This window comes from Amyelois transitella, chromosome 3 (genome assembly GCF_032362555.1).
Source record: "Amyelois transitella isolate CPQ chromosome 3, ilAmyTran1.1, whole genome shotgun sequence".
Taxonomy (NCBI): domain Eukaryota; kingdom Metazoa; phylum Arthropoda; class Insecta; order Lepidoptera; family Pyralidae; genus Amyelois; species Amyelois transitella.
In genome coordinates this window covers 8,395,446-8,420,851 of record NC_083506.1, presented here as the reverse complement: position 1 = coordinate 8,420,851, position 25,406 = coordinate 8,395,446, and the positions used below count along the sequence as shown (strand labels likewise).

Genomic DNA, 25,406 nt, shown 5'->3' with positions numbered 1-25,406 from the left:
GGATGAAAGCTGGATGTAAATAAAAGGAAATTTCTCCAGTTAGGTATCGTGTTATGTCATAACAAATACAATAAATGACTCAATGTCATTGAAAGACAGCAATAAGCATTGATTGATTTGATTAATATAATTTTTAATCTCGTTTGAGTTTATTATATCCATATCAAATAATGAAAACGACTTTTATTCTTAGAGTATCCATATAATTATAGTTTTATTATTTTAAAGTTAACACTCCGTTTGTTGATGAGGCTTCATGAGCTAAATGTCTGACATTATAATTATTTACTATGAAAAAAATGAGCTAAAATTTATAAACAATTCATTAAAGTCCAATTTATCCGATAAACACTATTTATAGATTACGAATGGGTATAAGTACGGTATCAGTGTATATGCTCAATTATTTAATGTTAAGTTGGAGGCGGCGCACGTCTCACTATGGAGTTATTTCTGTGGTTGATTGTGATATTATTTTGCCTCATTTTCTTGGCCCGCCTGGTCAAACATGAACAGTTCGATAAACTCCCAGGTCCACCGGGTCTATACATATTTGGAAATGCCCTGGATTTTTTTCTGATGGATACTGGTATTTGTAACTCTTTTATTGTTTATTAACCAAATATAATAAGTTTTATTCATGTACAGGGTGTAAATATGTTTAAGATTACGAGTATTCTCCGTAGTCCCCCCTAGCGCTATCCCCCGGGATGACAACAGGGAAGTTTCTTCCCAGTTGTATCCGTTTTATTGCCCAAACATGCTGTGAAAATTCCCTTAACTATTAAAAAATCATTCTTTCTTACATCACGCCTCTTTCTCGGATGGATAGGCAGATATTGCAGTTTCTTTAAAGATGTATTTTCAACTTGCCATATTTCTATGACAGTCTTATTTAGTGTACTCTTAACTTGACCTTAAACCCAGACGTCCCCGATTCGATCAAGGTTCTTTTCGCCTTCCTTGTATAATATGCATCCTCTCAACTTAACGTGTCCAAACAATCAAGAATTCCTTTTTCTATTCCTGTCATTAAACATTGTTTCACATTATAATATGTCGTCTTAGTTCTGTCGATTACAGTATTTATCCGAAATCCAACTTATATTTATTAGAGTTAGCAAGGATTCTCCGAGAGCCTGCTTTCTGTAATACCTGAATTTTTGTATGATCACAGTTTGTAAGACAAGTTTACTTAGTAGTACTTGTATTTTCTATTTCAATATCATTTCATATATTTTTATAACAATTACATACAGGTGATAAAGTATACAGTGCAGAACTCTTTTCTCGTAAGAGTAAATATCGAAATATATGAATTTATTGTCTTCAAGATGGCATTTTGCGTAAAAGAACGTAGGTTGCGAAACTTCCGTACAATAATTATTTTGATATTTGCTTTTGAATGGAATACATTACCTATGTGTCATTATTTTTGGCTTCCTCAAACTATGGCTTTATTATTTTGTTTCATTAATTTATTTATGAAAATTAATCACAATATACGATTTTGTCATGAACTAAGTGTAACGTTAATTTTTTAATTAGATCAAGGGTAAGAACCCACATGGTAAAGCTATCCACTGATATAAAAATTGACAGTTGTAAATAAAAATGTCTTTTATACAATAAAGTGTGACAAAACTTTACAATCAAAATATTGTTTTATATTTACTAAAAAAATATTCTAGTGTTGCATATAAATTAAATGCATTGTATTTTTCAGTGCGACTATTTTATCATTTTCGGACTTTGGGCAGTAGATACAATAAGCTGTTCAAGTTAAAAATGGGACCCATGAAGATTTTAATTTTATATAATCCTGAAGATGTAGAGGTGAATAAAAAGCGCTTAACAAAATTACATTCTAATAATAATAGGATTTTACAATTATATTGAGATAGTACTCGTAATTCTAAATAAAGAACAGTTAAAAAAATGTTAGAGAGTCCTTTTTTGAAGGCATACATTCAATTATTTTTAAAATTTCAGACTTTAATTTCCGGAACAAAATACAATCAAAAAGGCTTTGTATACAGTTTTATTAGACCGTGGTTGAAAGAAGGCTTGCTTCTTAGTGATGGTAAGTAAATGAATAAATGTTATTTCTAATTACTTTTCATTTTATTTCATAAGATAAAATAATTGATTTACCTAGCGAATATCTTATTTATAAACCCCAAACAAGTATGTTTTAGACGTACCTAGTAGTGTTTTGGAAGTAACTTGTAGGCCAAATTAACAAGATGGCTTCATGATAAAAATAAAATTCAGTAACAGTTTGCAAGCCCATTGCCTAAAAGTACAATCTCAAGTTTATGAGTTTCCTTGATTGACCCAGCAATGACCCACCAAATTATATTTTATATAAGCTTCCAATCTGGTCTAGCAGCAAGATGAATGTGCTTTTAACGTTAATCGCATTTTACGACATCCACGTGAAATACTTAAGTGTCGGGCAAATTGTAGCCATAAAATGAAAATCTTTGTTAAGACTTTATTGCTATCCAGCGTCCGGAAGAATTATTTATGAGAGGACTAATGAGGTCATGTCAATAAACAGATAAAATTGACTAGCCGATAGAGGAACTACGTCTTGTTCAAAGGGTGAAAGTACTGACCGATACGTACGAGTAATGTAACGTCGTGTTTTTATTGATTGACAAACTTAAATACAAACGGCATATAAATACAAATATCTTATATGTTAATGATGTCATCATAGTGTTGATAACATTTGTTATTGTTTTTGTAGATACGATAAAGCTAGTCTTTTTCAATGTGATCCATAATTAAGTCACCATATCATAACTTCGAAATCTTTATTGTGGATAAGCTATTCGAAGACCGTGGATTTGAATTTCACAAAAAGAAACACTATTTTCGTATATTGCAGAGTGAGAGGTACCTATTTAAAAATAGTTTCGGGATCTTTAGAATAGCGCTACTCCTTTTCATTCCATTAATATTTCTATTTATATATTTTTTTCATAATGATTACAGGTTCCAAATGGCAACAGCGAAGAAAGATTTTAACACCAGCATTTCATTTCAATATTCTCCGTAATTTCAATTATATTTTACAAGAAAACAGTTGGAAATTTGTAGAACGTTTACGTCATGAAGAAAATGAGAGTAAAACTGAAGTCTCTTCAATGATTACAGATTTCACATTAAACTCTATTTGTGGTAAGTAATGAGGCGGAACAGTACAAAGTCATATAAGATTAAATCGTTCTGACTTATGTTCTGTCTACAGTAATATCGCACCATTTAGGTATACTTAATGAAATGTGGGTTTGAATGCTTTATTTACTTAAATGTTATTATTCGTATAAACACCAGTTTAAATTTTATCAATGTCACTTTTATGAGTCATTATTCTACTAAAGCAAACCAGGGAAAGGCGCTCGTTTGATATAAGTTATCTATGCTTTAAAAGTAAGGCATACGTAAGTAAAAAAAATATTATTATTTTAGAAACTTCCATGGGTACACAATTGGATGCTGAGACCAGTGAATTTGGGAAAACTTACAAAGATGCTATACACAAGCTCGGTCAATGTGTTGTGTATAGGGGGCAGCGGTGCTGGATGTACTTCGAAATCGTGTTCAATCGCACGCGAGTCGGTCGAAAGTTCAATGAATTGCTCAATCTACTGACTTCATTCCGTCGAAAGGTGGTAGATAAAAGGAGGAATGATAAGGAATTTAAAAATCTAGTCTTCGATAAAGACGATAATGTTCAGTACGAAGATTCGCTAGAGTCAGGCAAGAAGAGGCTAGCTATGCTGGATCTGCTGCTCCATGCCGAAGAGAATGGTACGATTGACGCGGATGGTATTGGTGAGGAAGTAGACACGTTCATGTTCGAGGTAGGCCATTTATATTGGGTTAATACGTTACTCTCAAGACACACCTCTCTTCCTCTTTCATTAAATAAAAGTTGGTTTTGAAGATGAACTTTAAAGTCGATCTGTTAAAGCTGGCATGTAAGTACTTTACATGACGTTATTAGATTTGGTCCACTAGATTACCATGAGAAATATTTGATCCATTATTTGTTACTGTTGAAAACAATTTGTTCTAAATTATTTCAGGGACACGACACTACTTCGTCAGCTCTTCAATTTGCTTTCATGCTGATAGCCAACAATGAAGAATGCCAGGTACGATTAATAAAACAAAAATTGACTTTCTTTTGACATTGTTCAACGTAAAGGTTGATGCGTTGAGGCGTGCTTTGGACTTATGTAACACATAATAATAGTCTAGTACAATATTAATTTCATTTTAGGAAAATATCTCCTTATTTCAATCATTAACTCTTGAGTAGGTATAACTGATTCAAAATCATGTTTCATAGGAGAAAATTTTTGAAGAGTGCGAAAAAATATTCGGTTCTTCTGACCGGGCAGCGGACATCAACGACTTGTCTGAGATGAAATACCTCGGATGCTGCATCAAGGAAACTATGAGGCTCTACCCACCTGTACCGTTCATTGTAAGGAGGATACTACAACCACTGCAATTGAGTAAGATATATTGTCGTACTACTATTTTTAAGAAACCCAAAAATGCGATCTGAATGTAATTTAAAATAAGAAGTCGTTGGTTGCAAACGCGAATCTCGCTTTTATTTAGGCGCCATATTGATGTCAAATTCTGTACTACACTCATATAAAATATTTGTAATTTTCATTTACTGATTTTAATGTACAACTAACCTTCACCTATAACGAAGTGTCCAAGGTACCTGCCAAATTTCAATAAAAAAACTTCAGCTAGAGTTATTATTTCATGCCTAAGAAGCAAATCGTAAGAATGCATCCATATCAATCTTTTTTCTTTATTAAGTTATTAAAATCTCTTTGTTTATGCACAGAAGACTACTTGATACCTACTGAGACGGAATGCGCGGTCCTGATATATGACCTGCACCGACGCAGTGACCAGTTCCCGGAACCCCTGGAATTCCGCCCCGAGAGGTTCCTCGCTGAACCCACTTGGCACCCATACGCTTACATCCCCTTCAGTGCAGGACCGAGAAATTGTATTGGTACGTCGTGATAATTAATTGTTCAATGCAGCCAGGTTTTCTGGCTGGTAGTAGCTTGAGCAAACTTTGCTGGTATCTTAACCAGTATTGGATCATGGTTACATATTCATTGCCGGAATGTGCAAGTGTCCTCACGATGTTTGCCTTCGTCGTAAAGCATTTGGTTATCAAAATTAATGAACAATGGTTACATAGTCACGGTGGGATATGAATATCATGCTTTTTATTATTTTTTCTGCTAACCACCACAATTAATCCATCTATCCTTATGAAAAAGAAATATGGTTGCAATGATTATGCTGCTTATAAAATCAGATATTAATTATATATAAATTTTGCTTGCATTACATTTTCAGGCCAAAAGTTTGCTATGATGGAGATGAAACTAGTTCTATCGTCGGTGATTCGCAAGTACAGGATGCTCCCGGTGACCAGGCCACAGGATCTGGTTTTCGTCACCGATTTCATACTACGGACCACTGCTCCCATTTACGTTAAATTCCAGAAACGATGATGAACGACAAAAAACAAGACTGATAGGTATTTTTATGAAAATAAATAGAATATAATCTGTATATAGTTAGAAATATTAGCATAAAAATTAAAGTAAATAAAAATACTCGTAATTAATGTACCTTATTACGATATATTTTATCTTCGGATTATAGAGTGGACTACCGAACTGTTTAAGATAAGTAATCTTAAAAATAATTAATCTATGTGTTTTTAAATATGAAGTAGTTATATGCCTAATAAGTCGCTTATTTTTATATATGTACGTAGAAGATTTTAGAATCTTGTGGATTGAACTTAGACGCCCGATGTTTCCGGCCAGGGCATGATGAAAAACGAACTTTCTCTGATTGGCTTGATCTATAACACAAGTCTCATACTAACATCGAATTAAACTCAATCGGTGTAGTCTGTCTCGTTTATATTTATTATTTTTTCTATGTCTGCATCGTTAGTTCCATAAGTGGTCTAAATACTTGAATTGGTTTATATTTTTAAAGTACCTACAATTCAGAAAATTTTAATGCCTAATAGAAAAAGTTATTTAGTAATTTGGTAACTAGTTTTATGTAATAAAATGTTATAAATAAAATATTTTTTTGGAATGATGTTTAAATTTTGTGTGTTTAAAATTAAGTACCAGTATCATACATACATACATACATATGATCACGTCTATATCCCTTGCGGGGTAGACAGAGCCAACAGTCTTGAAAAGACTGAATGGCCAAATTCTGACAGGTTGCTAGCCCATCGCCTAAAAGAGGAATCCTAAAGTTTATAAGCCTATCCCTTAGTCGCCTTTTACGACATCCATGGGAAAGAGATGGAGTGGTCCTATTCTTTTTTGTAATAGTGCCGGGAACCACACGGCACAGTGTATCAGAGACGTAAAATATGACCTTAATCTTTCCTAAAGAATCTTTGTCCGGTCGATGACTGTTCGAGTTCAGGGTCCAGGATGTGTTATTTTTCACCTTTCACAATCTTCGCCGGGTGCAGTCAGTAAGACAATATCATAAACTTGCACTTCCTTGTCAAAATAACCTTTTACATGTGATAGTTTCATATTGTACGAGAAAATAAAACTTTTTTAAATTATGTGCATTTATTTTTACAAAATAAAAAACATGATTTAAAGAAATTTGTTACACAAGGCGCATAAAAATAAATTATAACATAGGCTTTCAGATGTGAAAGGAAAACTCATAAATTAATATTTAATTAGTACTAAAGGTTTTTTGTAATAAGAAAAAGAGAAGTAATATTCGTAGTAGGTACATTTATTGAGAAGATTTAATATATGCATATACCTAATCACGTCTATATCCCTTACTGGACTGAAAAGCCACGTTCAACAGTATGGATTTATGTTGGAATTAAAATTCAAACAGTGGCAGGTTGCCAGCCCATCGCCCAGAGAAGAATCCTAATTTCATTAGCATATCCATTAGTCGCCTTTTACGACATCCATGGGCTTTCCCATTTTCTCTTTAAAACGAGTGGTCTTATTTCTATAATGCCGATTTGATAATCTATACCTATTTATTATAAATATTTTAATATATAGATATACATGGAGAGTGTGGAGGGAAAGGTCGGGGTGGGAAGACCTAGACGAACATATCTTGATCAAATTAAGGACGTCCTGGTGAAGGGTGTGGTCAAAAGTACCCGAAACCGCGAGCTTGCATGAAGAGAGTTATGAATGTGGATGAAGCAAAGGAAGTATGCAGGGATCGTGGCAAGTGGAAAGAGGTAGTCTCTGCCTACCCCTCCGGGAAAGAGGCGTGATTTTATGTATGTATGTATGTATTTTAATAATATTTCAAGAACCTAATTTCGTTTTCTACAGATATAGAAAAAAATAGTAATTCCTTAAAAATTAAAAGAAAAACTAACAAATTCACGTTATACACGCCAGCCAGGTAGTTAAAAGCGCGAGTACGGAAGACAAAAGTTATGATTTTAAAAAATTATCTCAAAATGAATGATGATGTTTTAAATTTGCCTTTAAATGTATAGACTAAATAAATCTAAAGTCTGAATAATCTTAGAAATCTTATAAAAACAATAAGTTTAACTTTTTGATTTCTTCAAGTTTCCATCAAGACAATAGGATAGTAAAAATAGAGTATCTGCACAATTCATATGTTTGCAAAAAACTGACAGGGAGTGATTAAACAAGAGTAACAGAAACAAAAATGTATATTTTTTATTTTTGTCTCTCTGGTACGTTATTACTACTCAAAGGATTTCAATGCAGTTTTAAAAGTTGGATTATATATAATTAGGAGCGTTGTTTATTTCATCAAAATCAGTTAAGGGGAAAAGAAGTTATGGTCGATTGAAAAATTTACTTCAAGCACTTGCTTGTAAACACAGTTGAATGCGGTACAAAAACGTATTTAATTAAGGTACCTAAAGCTAGAATTTCGTATTTGTTTTATGGATATCAATAAACGAGAAAAACAAGTCTGGGTAATTGTAGACTACCGGTTACGTGAAATACATAATATTTTTAATGTACTTAAATCCACATAAGGATTTTCCAAAATTCCCATGGCAACGAGAAATCCTGGGATATTTAGAAATCTAAAGTTTAACCTGTTAATTGTGATGCAATTCACAGTTACAAGAAGTAAAATTATATATACATATATATTATTTTTTTTTAGTTAGCCTCGAAGTAAGTTCGAAACTTGCGTTACGAGATACTAACTCAACGATACTATATTTTATAATTGGGAATTAAACGAACTTACCTAGTGAAGTTCGATTCCAATTATGAGAGGGTCCCACCGAAGACGATATTTAATTACAAGCAGCAGTACGCAAGATGATGCTGTCTCCGTCACATGTTTAGAGATTTATATGAAACTGAAAAATCAGGTATTCCCCCCTCTCCTTCCCACCCCACGCGGCTGGTCCGGTGCGGTCGCTCGCCATTATCTTCAAAGTTTGCCTGATTTTGTATTTTTATTTTCTGGGTTGGGGGGGAAGTCATATCGTCTTCGGTGGGACCCTCTCATAATTGGAATCGAACTTCACTAGGTAAGTTCGTTTAATTCCCAATTATAATTCGGGTCTCCACCGAAGACGATATTTAATTACAAGCAGATGTTTAGAGTTTGAAAGGCATATGGGTCAAATAAAAATACGATGAAGTACATAACAATCAATATGTCATTTACATTTTTTTTAATGACATCACTCATTAATACAATAGATGCAATTGATTGTTCTGATTTTGCGCTGACTAATCAAATTTATAGTTAAACAAGAGTAAACTAAAAATAAGTACAACACATTTCTCTTTTACAGATAACTTGATCATATATTGAAAATAGATAATGCAAATTCCTCATTATTAGAATTAATAATATTATCTTTTTTATAATATTTCAGAAATATCAGAGTATCGCTCCACCCCGCAGCTTTGCGAACCGCTTCCAGACTTACCCCTGCAGCAGAGTTGTGAGCAGCCGAGGTCGAGGCGTGCCTAGCGCTATGCGCGCCATACAAACTAATATCTATCCCACTATCCTCCAACGCTTGTTTAACCCAGTGACCGAGCGTTTGGGAACCCACTTTTTTGTGGGGTTTTCTTAAACTTATGAATAAAAAATCACCCGATTCTGGAATCCGCAAGGATTTTGTTTTGTTTATGTAAGTTTGAAGAGATAGTGCTGGACAAATATTAGGGGTCTCTCGTATAAAGGGTAGTCTGATGAGCGGTTGGCATGCTCCAGGGCGCGATGTTTTAATTATGTCAGGGATTTTTATAATTATGGAATTTTCTTGACTAAGAATATTTTGTTATTTTATAAGGCTTAGAGTCTGCATCCTCTGAGCTGAGGCAATAGCCAGTAGAGTAATTGTTTCAAATGATAATTTTTTTAAACATAAATTTTCATGTGGGTAATAATTCGATAAAAACGTCAAGACTTTATTAGTGTCCCAAGTAGAGTTATATTTGGGAGCAGGGGGTTTTAATTTATCCTTTCAGGACAATGCTGACCTATGTGTATTGATAGTACTATATGGACCGCCATTTCCAAATGTTTGTGTCAGAAACAACATTACTTGTGGAACTGTTGTTTGGAAAACGATTAAATTTTTACCTTGGCAAAAATCCCACCATGCTTTAATTGAGGAGTTGTATTGAGCTAGTGTGCTTTGAGCAAATGATGCCATAACTATTCTCATGGACGTCGAAGGGACGCTCTGTCTTGTTAATCCCTCCCTGATAACATCGCTGCTACCAGGGTAAGGTCTGTGTACTCTCTGAAAGGAGAACATAACAAGTGTTTACTCGGTTCAAAAAAGATGACTCTTGAAACAGTTAGTTTTGACCACATGGGGAACCATGGTTGTGATGGCCACCAAGGTATGACAACGATACCTTTTGCTTTATCAGATATAAGTTTTTTAGAACCTTTGCGATTAGGCAAAATGGAGGAAACGCGTAAAAGTAGATATTTTGCCAATCAAAAGTAAAAGCGTCAACCACTTCGGAGCATGGGTCAAGTTTCCATGATGCATATCTATCACACTAAGTGTTTTGGATTTTTTTTTTTTTTATTGTATTTCCGGTGCCGTTGTGTATTTCCGGACTCCGGGATTGGTTCGCGATTCCGGCACTCGCGAGCCCCCCCTTGCGTTTAAAGCCCCGCGCTGAGGTTGACTCGTTGAGGGTTTAGACTGTGGTCGTACCGGTTTGGGTTTCATTTCTGTACCCGATTTCTTAATGGCCTTTGATGATTTCAAATGTTCCCCAAGGCCAGAACCAAACAAGTATTCGTCTATTTTGGTATTTTTGACGGTATCTCTAGCCTCTTTATTAAGTGAGTTTATAATAGCGTAACGACGAGATTGTGATTCTCGGTAGTGGAGGTCGCACAGGAGTCGACCGGCGTCACTTAATGGTTTTATAAGATCCTGTGACGTTTCCTCATTACTAAGAGCAATATTCAGTGCTTTACCGATTGCAGCTAGACAGTTAGATAGTTGTTTTTGTTTATGCTCGTTATACGTTTCTTTTTTAAGGTTTTGTTCGTCTATGGCAGCTTTAACTTCCGGGTTTAATTTTGGTGGGTTAATGCTGTCGCAGTTCTCAGGCACTAAATATTGTTTTTGCAATTCGGTTTTAATTTCTTTACTCATGCCATTTTTCAAAATATGTGTCCATCTGAGCGCTATATCTTTGTGTAGTTTTTCGCCTACACAATTATCTTTTGACGGGTCATCGCCTAATATCTCCAGTATATCTGGGTCTAAATCTGGCGTGGTATCTAGCTCCGCAGTATCATTATCGTTTTCGGTACAGGAGAGTGATGGTGAATGAACATCATGGTTACCATTGTCATTTTCTTCTACTGTTGGAGCGATGTCTGCAATAGACAAGTAATTGTAAGCATATAATACATATATGTATATTAGTATATATCAGCTATCTTATGCTTTGCTCTAGCCATATAGGCCGCCAGTATAGTAGCAAGACTAACCATTTAGGTAGTCTTTTGCCTTGGTCTAGCCATATAGGCCGCCAGTATAGTAGCAAGACTAACCATTTAGGTAGTCTTTTGCCTTGGTCTAGCCATATAGGCCGCCAGTATAGTAGCAAGACTAACCATTTAGGTAGTCTTTTGCCTTGGTCTAGCCATATAGGCCGCCAGTATAGTAGCAAGACTAACCATTTAGGTAGTCTTTTGCCTTGGTCTAGCCATATAGGCCGCCAGTATAGTAGCAAAACTAACCATTTAGGTTGTATTTTGCTTTGGTCTAGCCATAAAGGCCGCCAGTACGAGTATGTAGCAGTAAAACTAACCATATAGGTTGTCTTTTGCTTTGGTCTAGCCATATAGGCCGCCAGTATGTAGCAGTAAAACTAACCATATAGGTTGTCTTATGCTTTAGTCTAGCTATATAGGTCGCCAGTGTATGTAGTAATAACCGACTAACCATATAGGTTGTCTCAATAAACACTAGTTAGTCTTAGGGACTGCATAATTAGTGAGAATAACAATGTTAAAACATTTAAAGTAATCCAGCATACCATGACCGTACGATCTGTACACGATCGATCACACATGATATCTAACAACTATATTTCATCATAGAATGTATCAAATTATTATTATTTATCAATCAAGCAAACTAAAATCTGATTATCGATTGATGGTTTGTATTTTATATGTATTTTGAGCGTAGATCATAAAATCTCCCGTTAGAGATATGTGTGATTCAATACTGTTGAAACTATATGAAATGCATTTAGTTACCTGATATTTTTTCGCTGCACGATGAATTGTCATCATCCGAAGAAGAGATATCGCGTTTACGTTTTTCTAACCTCCTTTCGAGTTTCTTCATTTTCTTTATGATATCCTTGTAATCTTCTTCCATAGGCCTTTTTCTTTTTCCCATTTTTAAAATGAATAAAAAACTCAAGAGTTCGAAACTATTAAGTAAGTGACGTGAAAAATTTTAATAACGATGTGACATCGACAGCACACAAAAACGTAATGGCGAGCGACCGCACCGGACCAGCCGCGTGGGGTGGGAAGGAGAGGGGGGAATACCTGATTTTTCAGTTTCATATAAATCTCTAAACATGTGACGGAGACAGCATCATCTAGCGTACTGCTGCTTGTAATTAAATATCGTCTTCGGTGGAGACCCGAATTATAATAAATACGTATATAGATAAACATCCAAGACCCAGGCCAATCAAAGAAAGTTCGTTTCTCATCATGCCCTGGCCGGGATTCGAACCCGGGACCTCCGGTGACACAGACAAGCGCACTACCGCTGCGCCACAGAGCCCGTCAAAAATGATGTATATTGATACATAATTAATATTTTTAATATGCTATTTAAAAAACGTCGAAAATGAATGATTATCTTGTGCGATAGTTTCACGAATTTCTTCAGCTCCTCGTTAATTTCATAAATTAACCTTTAAATAAAGACAATACTTACTTCCTTGTGTCTTTAATTGACTGATGATTTTGCGTAAAAGCTTTTTCCTTATAATTTTGATTGCGTCTGGTTCGAAAGATGAAAATTAAATGCTTGACTTCCGCATAGCACGCCCTTTGTATGACGTAAAGGTGGCTTCAATTATCACTATGATAAAGAAAGTTCAAAATGTTCTTTTTTTAAGTATATCACAAATTTTCTATGATTTAATGGGATGATATGTTCATTTAATAGCCGGTTAAATAATAATTCTGCTTATAAAATCTGAAGTTTTATGTATCTTATCTGATAACCTACTTTTGTTTACTCATAATTTTTACGAGTGCGTCGTCGTCTACATAAATCAGCTATCCATGCTGATATTTAACAGAGAAAAGATTTGTTTTTTTTTTTGTAACGACTAAACAAGGCCTGATTTTGAAGTTATTTAACCAAGCGACAGACAAAACCTTCAGGCTTAGGCTAATTCTAACAGGAGAGAATCACGCGCTAGTTACAAAACTGTTTTATGCGTACTGTACATTGCATGCGTGTATGTTATATACTGCTGTTCAATACGGCAATAAATGAAATATGCAGGCATTTAGTAGCGAAAACCATTATCTGGACGTCAGTCAGTATATTATGCTGTGTAGCGTAGCGCGCACTCCTCACGATGATCGCGTATGTTTTGATGACTCTTGTGGTTCTGCTGTGTGTGATTCATTTGCTGATCAACTACAATAAGAAGGCGCGGATGATGCGCAGAATCCCAGGGCCAAAGGAGACCTTCTTGGTAGGAAATGCTCCAGAAATCATCGTTTCGCCAGGTAATTTTATCAATTGTATGTTGGACCCGCGGATATTTCAGATATAGTTAAATCCTAGACTTATGAGAGTCAAAGCCTGGAAGAAATGGTTTTGTATTGTCGTACTAGTTGTCAGTATCGTGATAATAGGAAATCGTGCGGTGTGAGCGAAAAAGGTTCTCTTTTCTTTGCTTAACTCTCAATAAATTTTAAAGATACTTTGGTAAACCTTTCGAGATATAAATATTGTAATTGTCATTGAGTTGATAGTTCGATATATTGAGGTGCCTACGTATAAATTAAATACTTAATTATTGCTTTAGTTATGAAACTAATAATACAAATTATTAATAAGCAAAAACTTAATTAAAAATTCTATAAAATAGCTTTATTAATCGCTATTTAAAATAGTGACAATGGTCATATTGCAATAAGAAATACCTTACTAATTATTGACAACTATAAAATAACTATGAAATGACAAATTGAAAAAAAATTAATTTGTGCTTTCAGTGGAACTGTTTGCGTTAGGCAGAAAATATGCGAACACATGGAAAAACTTGTACCGCTTTTGGGCTTACCCCTTGTCGGCAGTAAACATTTACAATCCAGAGGATATCGAGGTAACAATGCAGTACTTTTTTATCAAAATCACCGATACTTTTTTAAGCAGAGAGATAACACCTACCTTACGGTGTCACAAGACTGGAGTCTCTCCATTCATAGCCGTTTTTTGGCTGAATTTAAGATTCTAAGAAGATGAAGAAACTAAGAAGTTGCTATTCTAGCGCCGGAAAAAGTACTAACTACTTATTACTTTATTTTTGTGTTAAATGTGTTTCTTTATAACAATATCGATCTTTTATTGTTCTGAGAATATGGAGATTTATTATTTTATTTATTACCTTATTTCAGGTTATTATATCGACAACGAAGTTTAACGAAAAAAGCCGTGTGTATTATTTTCTAAAGCCGTGGCTTCAAGATGGTTTACTTCTCAGCAATGGTATTTATAGACTTATTTATTAGCCAATTTTGTGAGAGATTGTGGTCTGAGATCGTGGTTTGAGAGAAGAATCGTGGTCATAGGCGTATCTGGGGCTCCTATCCTGAAGGCAGGAATATAATTTGGATTTATCGTCAAGAGAATGATAAACTGTGTATATTTATTATGTGAAATACCTATAAGTACACTAGATATTTGTTCCACGAAACAGTCTCATTGTATCCTGTTTAGATAAACAAGTGATGCGATAATTTATATAGTTTGACGCATAAGAACTAAAACGAGGTTCATTTTGTACGATCATAAAAAATAAAATTCGACGAAGAAATTCTTTATAGACAGAATGGCCACGTTCAGCTATTTGGCTTAATGATAGAATTGAGATTAAATAGTGACAGGTTGCTAGCCCATCGCCTAAAAAAATAATCTCAAGTTTGTAAGCCTATCCCTTAGTCGCCTTGTACGACATCCATGGAAAAGAGATGGAGTGGTCCTATTCTTTTTTATATTGGTGCCGGGAATCACACGGCATAGCTGAACGTGGCCATTCAGTCTTTTCAAGACTATGGCTCTGTCTACCCCGCAAGGGATATAGCCGTGACCATATGTATGTATGTAAATTCTTTATATTAAAAAGGCGGTTCAAAAGGGGCATTAATAAATTCTTTGGAATTGTTTTTTAAAACGGTTTGGATAAAAAAAGTTGGATCTTAAAAATCTCATTTTAATAAGGAAGTTATTAAATAATAATTAAAGCTTTTTCTATTTATAAATATTATTTATATTATGGGGTAGATAGAGCGAATATTCACCCACGAGATTCGAAGGCCGAGTATAGCTGAATAATTATTTCATGCGTGATAATTTTATCTAGTAAGATAAACTTTGACATTATTTATGTCTGGTAAATTATATACCTATTAACGAAAAATATTCCTGTAGAGAGAAAATAAATTTGAAATAAGTATAGACTTACTGCCTCGTACCTGGAACCTTTTCTATCTTACAATAAATATAACCAATTAAAGACAGAAGTTAAATATAATTTATTCGAAAGTAAACCTAATCCTAATACATACAGACAGGTTTTCATAAATGTATCTACATAGATAAGTATGTTTGATGTGCATTTATTTAGGTACATAAGTGTTTTTGTCCTGACAACAAACCTAATAGGTCTGATCAGCTGTGAGGATTTACCGACCAATACCTGCAATACCTTCTATCAGGTATTGGTAACATGAATACGTCAGTAGTTCGAAATGATCCTTTTGTAAATATATGTCGAATACACATTTAGGTATAAATGGAAAGGAATAGGAAAAATATAAACCTGCCAATATGGTGGCCATTCAGTTTATGATTGAACGAATTGAGCCCTACTTCTAGAGTAAAGCAAGTAAAGCACTACACCCTTAAAATCAATGTAGGCACCATGTATGCATTTGGTATGTAATGAGTTTTAAGAGATTCATTTAAGCCACAGAAAGATGTATGTAAATATTTATTCACATTTTCATTTTGATTCACAGAAAGATGTATGTAAATATTTATTCGTTATTTGATTATTTTTTATTTATCCTTATCAAAATATTTATCCCCCAGGATCAAAATGGCAACAACGTCGCAAGATACTGACTCCTGCGTTTCACTTCAACATCCTGCGGGAGTTCTACGTGGTGCTGGAGGAGAATTCTGACCGTTTAGTGGCCAAACTGGCTCAGCATACTGGAAAGGAACTTGACCTTGTACCAGTTATGTCAGAGTTCACTCTGAATTCCATTTGTGGTAAGGAATATTAGTTATTTCAAGAACGGCTTGAATATAAAGTTTTTCTTATTAATTCTTCAATTGATTAATTTTTAGAAAAAAAACCACATGCATCTGAATTATCCAGTCCTGTTAGTTATGTTTAAAGGCGGAGGTATGAACTAGGACTAATGCGCGATAGGTAGACTTTGCGTATTGTGAAAGTGAAATTTTAACAAGCATTGACAGGATTTTTGAGGGAATATTCTAGTAATGATAAAAATTATGAACATTGTTCAGTTATCCTCCGACGGTGGTATAGATTATGAACTCAATTTCGACACTGGTAATATATGTAAGGAAACGCCAGTGCAGCGTGAAATACGCAACATTCGGTGTCCGTTCAGTTTTTGCGGTAATTGTATTACTATCGCAATGTTTTGTTTAAGGTAACTAATATAATTACAATACCTATATTTTTGGATCCCATTTCTTTGAACAAAATATTTTTTTTGTAACGGATTTTTATGTTTGTTATTATTAGTATAATAAGTAGAATAATACGAATTAAAATAATAATACTTCCTTATTTTGTAAGTAGTTTTAAGTGGAGAACAAACAGATTTATCGTAATCTTACATAGGTTTGTAATCATTATAAATGTTTTTACAGAAACTGCCATGGGGACTCAACTCAGTGAGGAGACAAGCGCATCTGCAAAACGTTACAAAGAGGCCATACTCTCGCTAACAAATGTAGTATTTGAAAGATTTATCAAAATGCCATATTATTTTGATAACATCTTTAATTTATCGCCTTTGGGAAAAGAACAGCAAAAATTTATAACTACCATACGCGAATTCACGAAAAAAGTTATTCATGACAGGAAACTGTATTGGGAACTTAATAAATTCGATTTAAATGATTTTACTGAAAGTGGATCAGACGATGTGTATATGAATAAAAGGAGAAAAAAGACGGCCATGTTGGATTTGCTTATTGCGGCTCAAAAAGAGGGCATGATTGATGAAAATGGCATCCAAGAAGAAGTAGACACTTTTATGTTTGAGGTAAGAAACAAAAACAATGTTTTTTTTAAATGTTTTAGAACCTTTTGAAGTAAAAGGTACATTTAGATACTTATAAAATGTGTTGATATGCTAGTGTGCTTATGGAAATACATGTACATTATTTATTCCATGGCTATAATAAAGGTACCTACCTAATGATAAGAAAATACTTAATATGCAATAATCATGCAAATCATGAAAAGATTTTGTTATTATTGTATTAGCTGTGCTATATGTGCGATAGTTAGGTAATATAAATTCAAATATTAATAAGCAATAAATGATTGACTGCAAAGGCGTTGCTGACTTAATCAGGGGCATTTAAATTTGTCAAAAATAATAATTCATATTTGATTCCGTAAGGCCAAACTAGCTATATGAGCTAAGTAAGAACTAAATAATTCTACACAGCAAGTGCATATTTCAGTAGCTTGCAAACGTCCAACAATGTTGTTCCCAATTCCCAAGCTCATTTGCCCCGACAACTCTTTGATAAAAATGTTACTTTTAGGGACACGATACGACTGCATCGGGTTTGACATTTTGCCTGATGCTGCTTGCTAACAACAGGGACAAACAGGTAATTTTGTTCATACTCTCCCTAAGGTACATACATGGAAATTTTAGCTTTCCACGCCGATTAGTTTTGGCCGTGCATTGTCTAGTAGGCAGTAGAGCAGAGACTTTATTCTTTACAAATATACCTACTTATATGGATTAAAAATCCCCGGGGTCCTCTCCATAGAGGTAAGAATGCAATTGTATGGAGTAAAAGTTACACAAGGATTCTAAACTATCTATCGTAACTATTCCAACTTTCCTGACAATCCTATAGTTGATACGAAGCCTATACCTAAAGACAAAGCCAGAGGCGAAAGATGCAACTGGAAACCGGAAAATAAGGGCGAGAAAATATATTAGTTATGCACCAATAGAATAACGTATTTCTTTCTTAACACTCATAGTAAAGCTACATTTATTTATTTTTGGAAGCACTGCAACTAGCTTAATATAAGTAGAAGGCTATGATTATAGATTTTGTAAAATAACCAAGTAATGTAGATATGTTTGCAAATTCTCACTGTTTCAGGACAAAATCGTTCAAGAACTACACGAAATATTTGGAAAATCACTTCGCTCCGCAACTATTGATGACTTGTGCAAGATGAAATACCTTGAATGTTGCATCAAGGAATCTCTGCGACTGTACCCACCCGTGCATTTTATAAGTCGAAACTTGAATCAAACTGTTGAACTAAGTATGTGAAAAGGGAATGTTCAACATTTTCTTTTATAACGTGCGGATTAAAGCAAGCAGCTTTAATATACGTTATTTAATAAAAACATTTTGCTTATTACCTACCAGTAACAAAATTATAAATGCTGCACCGAGGTTCCTTGTAATTTGGTACTAAGGTTTAGTTTAGCTAACACCTATTAAGTACTAATACCATTTGAGTTCACCTCCTTGAATGCGCACTAAGATGTATTTTCGCCTCTTTATATACTATACATACTTTGTGAACTAGTATATTTATAAACTAACTAACCTGCGATGATTTTATATCTTTGTAACCTTAACATCATTAAACTTTTAGGTAACTACACCGTGCCTCCAGGGACGATCTGCCACATTCACGTGTACGACCTCCATCGGCGGGAGGACCTGTACAAGGATCCTCTGGTGTTCGATCCTGACCGGTTTTTACCAGAGAACTGCGTGGGCCGCCACCCTTACGCTTACATACCTTTCAGTGCTGGCCCGAGGAACTGTATAGGTAAGAATAGCTGTGGATCATTTTCGAACAAGGCTTACAATGTCTCATTTTTCCCTTTATCTCTAACTCGGGAGTAAAACAAAACGAAAGAAAAGATAAGACATATTTCCCTTGTGCATGTTTATGAACAGACCCCTGAAGCAGCTATTCGGTTACGTTGAAACCTTTACCCTCTTCACTCGCTTATTGCGCATTCAATATAAAGGCAATAATTTCGATATGATCATTATAAAATTTTAGGTACCTACCTAACACAAATATACAATACACAAGAAGAATGGTACACATAATCTCACATCCAATTTCAGGTCAAAAATTCGCGATGCTGGAAATGAAATTGGTGGTATCTGCGGTACTCCGGGAATTTCAGCTGTTCCCAGTGACCACTCCCGACGACATCAGGATATCTGCTGACTTGGTTTTAAGGAACTCCGGTCCTGTTTCCGTTCGCTTTGAAAAAAGAAATAAAAATAATAATTATTTGTTATGAAACATGACACATTAATACAAGAAAATAAAATTAACCAGGTATTTTGCCAGTAACTCTAGTTTCCAAAAGTGGAACCAATATGTCTGTGGATCACAGAAATAAAGCCAATATTCGAAGTATAAAGGATAAAAACAAATATTTTATTTTAAAGTGACATTCTTTGACATGACAGTGTCTTTTTTACTGGTGTTCTCAATGTATTTTGGCATTACCCATTGGTATTGGTATAAATATTGCAATAGGTAATGTTATTTTAATACAAGGCGAATGTTGATCTTAAAACAGTACCCAGACCAATGAGATTTTTTGTATAAGTAACTATGATATGTAATTCTTTATCGAAAATGTTAAATTATTTGAAGGAAATGTATATTAAATATTGCGAAAAGATTTTATAATTATGAAATTAACTGGACTATACGACATTCACCTAATACTCAAGATAGAACCTTCACAAATTACTCGCGATATTAAAATGACAATAATTTGAAACGCAAATTTATAGTTTATATTACGTTACCTACGTTGGTACAGAAGTCTATTATTTCTTCATTTTTTTTCATGTGTGTGAAGGTGTGAAATATATAGAAAGGAATAGCACAATCTTGATTAAAGTGATGTTATACTGATATTTAATTTCATTTAGTGATAGTAATATTCAAAGAACCATATTATAAATGTTAACTTATTTATTTTAATTGGCCATTTCTTTTTTCTGGTTCTATCCTAGCCGTTTCCGTCACGAATTTCCCATCTACCGATCTAAGATATCCAATCTTTCCTCTTTAATCCATGATTTAAAAATATGGAACATAGTTCCGAACTAAATTTTACTAAGCCACAATAACAAACTTAGAAATCGTCCATAAAATTGACCAAACAGATTTGAGGAAAATGATCAAAGTTCAAAGTCCAAAATGATAAACAATTAGCGAGTCCAAAGGTTTAAAAACCTGTGTCGTTCTCACGAGAACTTTTTTATGAATACACATCAAGAATATCGGTAATCAAGTATAAACTTAAGGTTTTCTCACCTAAGGGCGAGAATGCAAGGTAATTCTACTCGCAGAACCCAGATTGAGTCAAATAAGTACAAATGTTTGGGTCCAGTTGCTGTTATTGTATCTATATGTATATTATATTTAACAAGCTTCCTCAATTATGGATGTTATTAACAGTATAATGTCAGTCGCCAGTCAGTAAAGTCTTATCTTGGCCTCGGAGTTCCATCATGTTGTTCGTATTGTTCGCTTTTGCGCTGTTACTGTGTTTTATTCATTATCTCATCAATGAAAATGAAAAGGCCAGAATTTTGAAGAAAATCCCTGGACCTAAGGACGTTTTTTTACTAGGCAATGCCTTAGAAGTTATGCTTACACCTGGTAATTATATGATAATTTATTTTAAAGTATATTTAATACGCTTGATCATAATCATCATAACATTTCTGAGATTATAATTTTTGTTAATGTAATATGATTTGATTTCAGTCGAATTATTCAAATTAGGGAGACGGAATGCTCAGAAATATAATGGGATTTACAGATTTTGGGCCTTTCCTCGTTCGGCGGTTAATATTTACAACCCAGAAGATATAGAAGTAAGTAGCTGTTCGTTTGTTAACTCTTTATTGCACATAAAAAAGGAATATAACAAATTACAAAAGAGTCCTTGAATTAATAATAATATGTACATGTAAATTACAAACTGTCTATTCATTACACCTGTGTATTGATAAATCTCAATCATCAGCCTTCAACTTCTTATTTTCATTGGTAAATCGTTACAGTTCGATTTACCAATAACAATAAGAAATTGAAATTAAAAAAATTTTATTATATTGATTTTTTAATATAATACTGCCAAATCAAACAAAAGGCTTTACGTCTTGCAACAAGATATGAAAAAGGTATATTGTAAATTTCAGGTCGTTATAGCGACGTCGAAACATAATAGCAAGAGCCCTCTGTACAATTTCCTTAAACCATGGCTGTGGGATGGTTTACTATTAAGCTCTGGTATGTACTTTTAATGTTTTCAGATATAGGTGTAAAAAGTTTTGTTTCCCTTAGTTATTATCTCTTATTTTGATATAAGTTCAGTGAGCCAAAAATAGAAGTGTTTTTGGGTTTTTCCCAATGTTAAAGGTGAAAAACCAATTTGTAAGGAAACCTGTGCTTAATCGGTCACTATATTTGGTACCACAAGGAACGTAAAGTTTTTCTATTTCCCAGGGTCAACACCAGGGTATTGTCTGACCTCTGCTCTGGTTAATTAGGAAGTATCTCAATTTCCTACTGAGTCTTTAGCGAATGATTGGCAAATAATGTTAAACTTAGTCTATATTTTTTTGTTACGAAGGTACCAACTGTGATACGAATATGTCAATTACATTAAACAAATAAGGCAAATGGGTATTTTAATCGTTTTTCAGGTTCTAAATGGCATCAACGAAGAAAAATTCTTACGCCCGCCTTTCATTTTAACATTTTACGGCAATTTCATATTATTTTGGAAGAAAATAGTAATCGATTAATCAAATCTCTTGAAAGAACACCTGGAAAAGCTATCGATATTGTATCACTGCTCTCTGAATATACGCTCAATTCTATTTGTGGTAAGTGATATCTTAAAATAGAATTCGAAATAATTTCGATTTCTATGTTTTAATTCGGTAGTTAGCAATCGAATGGAAATTTCACGAGCATAATAATATACATATAACGTCAATAGCATAGCATATTATAAAAGTCACCTGTACATTTTTTTTCTGTATTTGTATTAAGTAGATCAAAGTTGATTTCTAATACACTTTGTCAAAAATATTCATGACTGAAAAAGATATACTACCTAAAAATAAAAATCCAAACGGACCATTCTCTATGGTTCTGCTTTGAGATTAGGAACTATTAAAAAATATCTACAGTTGATGCAACAGTCGGTTAATAATAGACATATAATTTGTACTATGACCATGGGAACGATCAACAATAGTGAAGATATCCATTAAATATGGTTGATTTCAAAGCTACTTATCGAGAATACATTGTAAATCTCCGATGAATTCATCTAACTCATTCATTCCATTCATTCATATAATCACGTCTATATCCCTTGCGAGGTATACAGAGTCAACAGTCTTGAAAGTTCCACGTTCAACTATATGGCTTGATGATAGAATTGAGATTCAAATAGTGACAGGTTGCGAGCCCATCGCCTTAAAGAAGAATCCCAAGTTTATAAGCCTATCCCTTAGTCGCCTTTTACGACATCCATGGGAACGAAATGCAGTGGTCCTATTTTTTTTATTGGTGCCAGGAACCACAGTTACATAACTGCACGTAACGGTATGCATCATACTCAAATTAATTTATTGCTTAAGATTTCAAAATCTTACACTTACGTAGCAGTTCATAAGATTTATTTTTATTTAACAACGTTTTGAATTTCTACAAAAAAATTTCAGAAACTGCTATGGGTACTCAGCTATCTGAAGAAACAACTGGATCAGCAAAATCGTACAAAGCAGCTATTTACGGTCTTGGCAATTTGCTCGTTCAAAGAATCAGCAGAATTTACTACCATACAGATTTTGTTTTCAACCTCTCATCTTTAGGACGACATTAAAAGGAATATCTTCACACTGTGCGAGAATTCACAGAAAAAGTAATCAAAGACAGAAAAGATTACATTGAAACAAATCGCATTTCGAGTAGTGACGATATACATACAGATGATACTTTTATGACTAAGAAGAAGAAAAAAGCAGCCATGCTCGATTTATTAATTCTGGCTAAAAAGGAAGGACTCATAAATAATGTGGGCATACAAGAGGAAGTAGAAACTTTTATGTTTGAGGTCAATAATAATAAATCTAGAAGTATGAAAAAGTATACTTAAACTATTGTTAATTTTTAATTTTATTTTAACAGGGACATGATACCACAGCTGCCGGCTTGACATTTAGTCTAGTTTTATTAGCCGAGGAGAAAGATATACAAGTAATTATACTTTTTTGAAAATAACCATACTTTGATTATCAACAATTAATTTTAATAAAATAGAAATTAAATAATGAAGGTGATGGTTTTAATTTTAATGAGTATGTATTAATTTTTTGTTCGATAAATTACACCATTGCACAGACAGTTAACACTTTTTATCATTTCAGAACAAAATTTACCTAGAACAGCGAGAGATATTCGGGGATTCGTCGCGCGCAGCTACTTCAGAAGACTTGTCTAAAATGCGGTACCTCGAGTGCTGCATCAAAGAGTGTCTTCGTCTATATCCGCCTGTACCTGTGATCAGTCGCGCATTGAGCGAAACTGTCAAACTCAGTAAGTCTCAGTCTCAGTAAGTGGAATAAAAAAAGGACTTGTGTTTTAAGAGATAATTTCTATATTTTCCACGGGAATTTCGGGAAATCCTGTCTTAGTGCACCCCTAACTACATCAGGAGCCCACATACCAGATTTCAAATCTCTAAATCCAGCGGTTTGGCTGTGCGTCAAACAATCAGTCAGTGTCCTCTTTTTTAGATTTTTTGATTTATAAAACCGGGTTTTCCAATTAAAGTGATTGTTTCGAGTATATGTGATACCCAGACCAACCTGGTTCATGATTATGTGAATCATGAACCAGGTTGGTCTGGGTTGTTCTGATGTAAATTACGTCAGAGACAGGTTAGGTTTGGCTAATTGGAATCAGACAGGTGTCAATCGTCAAAATCTAATCTTTAAATGGCATGTAAGTGAGCACTAGTCGCAAGTGTAACTAGGCGACTAAGGAATAGGCTTATAAACTTGGGGTTCTTCTTTTAGGCGATGGGCTAGCAACTTGTCACTATTTGAATCTCAATTCTATTTTAAAGCCAAATTGCTGAACGTGGCCTATCAGTCTTTTCAAGACTGTTGGCTCTGTCTACCCCGCAAGGGTTAAAGATATGATTATATGTATGTATGTAACTAGGAGGACTAGATTGCAAAAACATTCATAAACGATAAGATAAAATAAACTAAACTACACATTAAGCAATAAAATGAACTCCATTTACCTGTACTTTGATAATCTTTTCTTATATCCACTCACAAACTTCTTTATTTTTTCATAGGCAATTACACAATACCCGTTGGCTCGTACTGCAACATTCACATTTATGACTTGCACCGGAGGGAGACCCTCTTCAAAAACCCTCTGAAGTTTGACCCAGACCGCTTTCTACCTGAAAACAGCGTCGGGCGCCATCCTTATTCATACATACCGTTTAGTGCGGGCCCCAGAAACTGCATAGGTAATTTATTTTACCCTTTTTTTGATCGTTCCTTGTATCGAATCGACCCAGACCGATTTCTCTCTGAGAACAGCGTGGGTCGCCGTATGTATGTTATGTTTTTTTATACTAAGAATCTGTATGCACCTAATTCCAAGTAAATACAAAAACGTATTACAGGACAAAAATTCGCAATGATGGAAATGAAGTCAGCCCTGTCTGCAATCCTCCGCCACTTCGAGTTGGAGCCGGTGACTCGGCAGTCAGACCTGGAAATCATCACAGACCTCGTGCTGAGGAATTCTCAACCTGTTTACGTCACGTTCAACAAAAGAGTTTCTTCATAATTTATATTAAAAGATTTATTTACAATAATTAAGGGTAACGTGATATGCATAGTTTTAGTCTGTGGTATGTACTTACATACCTTTTTATGTAGATATTGCTAGCTAAAACGCAGCTAAAGTTTGTAAGGCAGACTAATAAATGTTCCATATGACATTACATGCCTTTTAATTTTGCAGTGCGACAAAAAAAAATCGGTACTTTTATACCGAACATTTAACACCTGCATTACATAATTTCATATACTGCTAAGATGCTGCAAAGATATCTTTAAGCTAGAATTTGGTAATAAAAAAACTTAATTTTTTTAATTTCACAAGACTATATCACATTTTCAAGAGGTAGGCTTGCCA

At 34.2% G+C, this 25,406-nt stretch overlaps 1 protein-coding gene across 1 annotated transcript; it reads left to right on the top strand.

Moving 5' to 3' along the window:
• Nucleotides 1–423: 423 nt before the first annotated feature.
• On the top strand, nucleotides 424–25,212 carry LOC106137789 (uncharacterized). The gene is given in 27 exon segments (XM_060948853.1): nucleotides 424–589; nucleotides 1,727–1,836; nucleotides 1,993–2,083; nucleotides 3,004–3,189; nucleotides 3,481–3,875; nucleotides 4,101–4,169; nucleotides 4,367–4,535; nucleotides 4,886–5,059; nucleotides 5,416–5,567; nucleotides 13,197–13,365; nucleotides 13,858–13,967; nucleotides 14,260–14,350; nucleotides 15,956–16,138; nucleotides 16,772–17,169; nucleotides 17,681–17,749; nucleotides 18,260–18,428; nucleotides 18,768–18,947; nucleotides 19,256–19,434; nucleotides 20,627–20,819; nucleotides 20,928–21,037; nucleotides 21,365–21,455; nucleotides 21,872–22,054; nucleotides 22,904–23,295; nucleotides 23,370–23,438; nucleotides 23,609–23,777; nucleotides 24,550–24,729; nucleotides 24,889–25,212. Coding segments are annotated over 27 exon segments (4,596 nt in total). The 5' UTR covers nucleotides 424–441; the 3' UTR covers nucleotides 25,056–25,212.
• Nucleotides 25,213–25,406: the final 194 nt, after the last annotated feature.